At 45.5% G+C, this 3,643-nt stretch overlaps 1 gene segment (V, D, J or C); it reads left to right on the top strand.

Moving 5' to 3' along the window:
- The first annotated feature begins 2,536 nt into the window (after window positions 1-2,536).
- On the top strand, window positions 2,537-3,057 carry LOC140417767 (T cell receptor alpha variable 38-2/delta variable 8-like). The segment is given in 2 exon segments: window positions 2,537-2,582; window positions 2,735-3,057. Coding segments are annotated over 2 exon segments (369 nt in total).
- Window positions 3,058-3,643: the final 586 nt, after the last annotated feature.

Genomic DNA, 3,643 nt, shown 5'->3' with positions numbered 1-3,643 from the left:
ATCCTCAGTGATGTCACAATAGGCCTGCCCCCCTGCTGTGTCTCGGTGGAACAATGAGTTGGACAGAGCCCGGGTCGCTCTCTCCTTCTAAAACTCTGACTCATTTCATTCCCATAGATAAGTCCCCTGGGTTGGATGGCATTTATCCTAGGATTCTCTGGGAAGCTAGGGAGGAGTTTGCTGAGCTTTTGGCTTTGAACTTTATGTCATCATTGTCTACAGGAATAGTGCCAGAAGACGAGAAGATAGCAAATGTTGTCCCCTTGTTCAAGAAGGGGAGTAGAGACAACCCCGGTAACTATAGACCAGTGAGCCTTACTTCTGTTATGGGAAAAGTCTTGGAAAGGTTTACAAGAGATAGGATGTATAATCATCTGGAAAGGAATAATTTGATTAGAGATAGTCAACATAGAAAACATAGAAAATACAGCACAGAACAGGCCCTTCGGCCCACGATGTTGTGCCGAACCTTTGTCCTAGATTAATCATAGATTATCATTGAATTTACAGTGCAGAAGGAGGCCATTCGGCCCCTTGAGTCTGCACCAGCTCTTGGAAAGAGCACCCTACCCAAACTCAACACCTCCACCCAACACCAAGGGCAATTTGGACATTAAGGGCAATTTATCATTGGCCAATTCACCTAACCCGCACATCTTTAGATCAACACGGTTTTGTGAAGGGTAGGTCGTGCCTCACAAACCTTATTGAGTTTTTTGAGAAGGTGACCAAACAGGTGGACGTGGGTAAAGCAGTTGATGTGGTGTATATGGATTTTAGTTAAGCGTTTGATAAGGTTCCCCACGGTAGGCTATTGCAGAAAATACGGAGGCATGGGATTCAGGGTGATTTAGCATTTTGGATCAGAAATTGGCTAGCTGGAAGAAGACAAAGGGTGGTGGTTGATGGGAAATGTTCAGCCTGGAGTCCAGTTACTAGTGGTGTACCACAAGGATCTGTTTTGGGGCCACTGCTGATGGTCAGTTTTATAAATGACCTGGAGGAGGGAGTAGAAGGATGGGCGAGTACATTTGCAGATGACACTGAGGTTGGTGGAGTTGTGGACAGTGCGGAAGGATGTTACAAGTTACAGAGGGACATAGATAAGCTGCAGAGCTGGGCTGAGAGGTGGCAAATGGAGTTTAATGCAGAAAAGTGTGAGGTGATCCATTTTGGAAGGAATAACAGGAAGACACAGTACGGGCTAATGGTAAGATTCTTGGTAGTGTGGATGAGCAGAGAAATCTCTGTGTCCATGTACATAGATCCCTGAAAGTTGCCACCCAGGTTGAGCGGGTTGTTAAAAAGGCATACAGTGTGTTAGCTTTTATTGATAGAGGGATTGAGTTTCGGAGCCATGAAGTCATGTTGCAGCTGTACAGAACTCTGGTGCGGCCGCATTTGGAGTATTGCATGCAATTCTGGTCGCCGCATTATAGGAAGGACGTGGAAACATTGGAAAGCGTGCAGAGGAGATTTACCAGGATGTTGTCTGGTATGGAGGGAAGACCGTATGAGGGAAGGCTGAGGGACTTGAGACTGTTTTCGGTAGAGAGAAGAAGGTTAAGAGGTGACTTAACTGAGGCATACAAGATAATCAGAGGATTAGATAGGGTGAACAGTGAGAGCCTTTTTCCTCGGATGGTGACGTCTAGCACGAAGGGACATAGCTTTAAATTGAGGGGAGATACATATAGGACAGATGTCAGAGGTAGATTCTTTACTTAGAGAGTAGTAGGGGCGTGGAATGCCCTGCCTGCAACAGTAGTGGACTCGCCAACACTAAGGGCATTCAAATGGTCATTGGATAGGCATATAGATGATAATGGAATAGTGTAGATGGGCTTTAGAGAGGTTTCACAGGTCGGCGCAACATCGAGGGCCGAAGGGCCTGTACTGCGCTGTTATGTTCTATGTTCATTCACTGAGCGATTCAATCAGACACGTTTCTCGGCGGTGCTCTTACACATTAAGTACTAGATTATACTCATCAGTACAGTTTAACAGATTGATGGGAATTTACACAGACTCATACAATTAATAGAGTTTTACCTCCATCAGCCGGGTTAATTTCATCCAGGCCAATGGAGAACAAACATTGGCAAGTTTGTTTATCCTTCTGCTCTTTTGATGCTCGACATTGACAGGCAGACTATTTGCAGATCCAGTGACGCAGTGTCTAGTGTCAGAAGCCGTGTTTAAAGGGGCCTCGGTTGCTTTATGTCCCTCCCGCTCGATTTTTTTTCTCAGTGGCTGGAGCAGTGAGCAGGTGCAGGATGGTCACAGTCTTCTGCAGATTCATCCCTTCCTATTTCCGCTCCGGGTGCAGCTGAGAGTTACCACACACTCAATATTGAGACTGCGATATCCCCGCCCACAGCTTTCGGTTGCTGCCCTCGCTCTGGCCCAATTGTGTCATTGGAGAAACTGCTGGCTCTGCCATTGGTCGATAAGCAGTGCTGTGGGACGGGGATCTGTATTTCTGTCTCTGACAGAGGATTCCTCTCACTGCAGAGTTCCAGACCCAGGAAGGATCATGGGGAACCGGCTCACTCAGATGCTCATCATTATCTCACTTCTCAGTAAGTATTTCCTTCCCAGTAAAACTCCATTCTCCTCCTGGCTGCTGTAACCCAGATGTTATTGTTGGTGAACATAATGGTGATGGTGAAGATTAAGTTGATCAATTTGGGGTTGATACTGATTGTTGTTCTTAATCTATTTTTTATGTCAGATTGGAGCCACCAGGACACAGTGGAGCAGCCGGATGCAGAAATAAAGATTGAAGAGGAAAGTAATGTCACACTAACCTGCAACTTGAAGACAAGCACTGCTAACCCGTATGTGTACTGGTACAGTCAGAGTCCTGGGAAGTCTCCACATTACATGCTTCGTGTTCTGGGAGAGAACCTTTACAGACACCCTGACATCACCAATCGCGTTTCAGCAACCTTAAACAAAACTGCGAAACTTAGCGAGCTAATGATAGGCAACATGCTGATGTCTGACAGCGCACTGTATCTCTGTGCCTTGCAGCCCACACTGCTACAGATATAGCGGGTCCCGTACGAAAACCCAATAGTCAGAGTCCCAGTTAGTGCTCAGCAAAGAAACAATAATCCAGCCTCCACAGTGAGAGTTACAGTCGGGGACCATTAGACACTGGCAACAAATCGCACCCTACTGCACAATATTCCAGATGTGATCCCACGCATACCCTCAATAATTGAAGCATAACCTCCATGTTTTTGTGATGAATTCATTCACCTCACAATAAATAACAATATCCTCATTATTTGCTGCACCTGGAAACTGACGTTTGTGATTCACGCACTCGGACACCCAGATCCCTCCGAATCTCAGTCCACTGCAATTCCTCAGATAATTAGCTTCTCTGTGTGTCTGCTTCGCAAAATTTACAATTTAATATTTTCCACATTATATTCTGTTTGCCAGACATGTGTCCATTCAATTATCCTGTCCATGCCCTTTTATAGGCCCCTAAGGTCCTCTTCAACATTTACTTTCCTACATCTCTCTCTGGTGAGCAGATTTAGCAACTATACCGTCCAAGTCATTTATCTAAATTGTAAACGTTCGAAGCCCAGCACTAACCACATCCTGACAAACTAAACAAAAAACA

The sequence above is a fragment of the Scyliorhinus torazame genome, chromosome 5 (assembly GCF_047496885.1).
Source record: "Scyliorhinus torazame isolate Kashiwa2021f chromosome 5, sScyTor2.1, whole genome shotgun sequence".
NCBI lineage: Eukaryota > Metazoa > Chordata > Chondrichthyes > Carcharhiniformes > Scyliorhinidae > Scyliorhinus > Scyliorhinus torazame.
The sequence above is the reverse complement of the archived record's forward strand: the minus strand, read 5'-3'. Positions and strand labels throughout refer to the sequence as shown.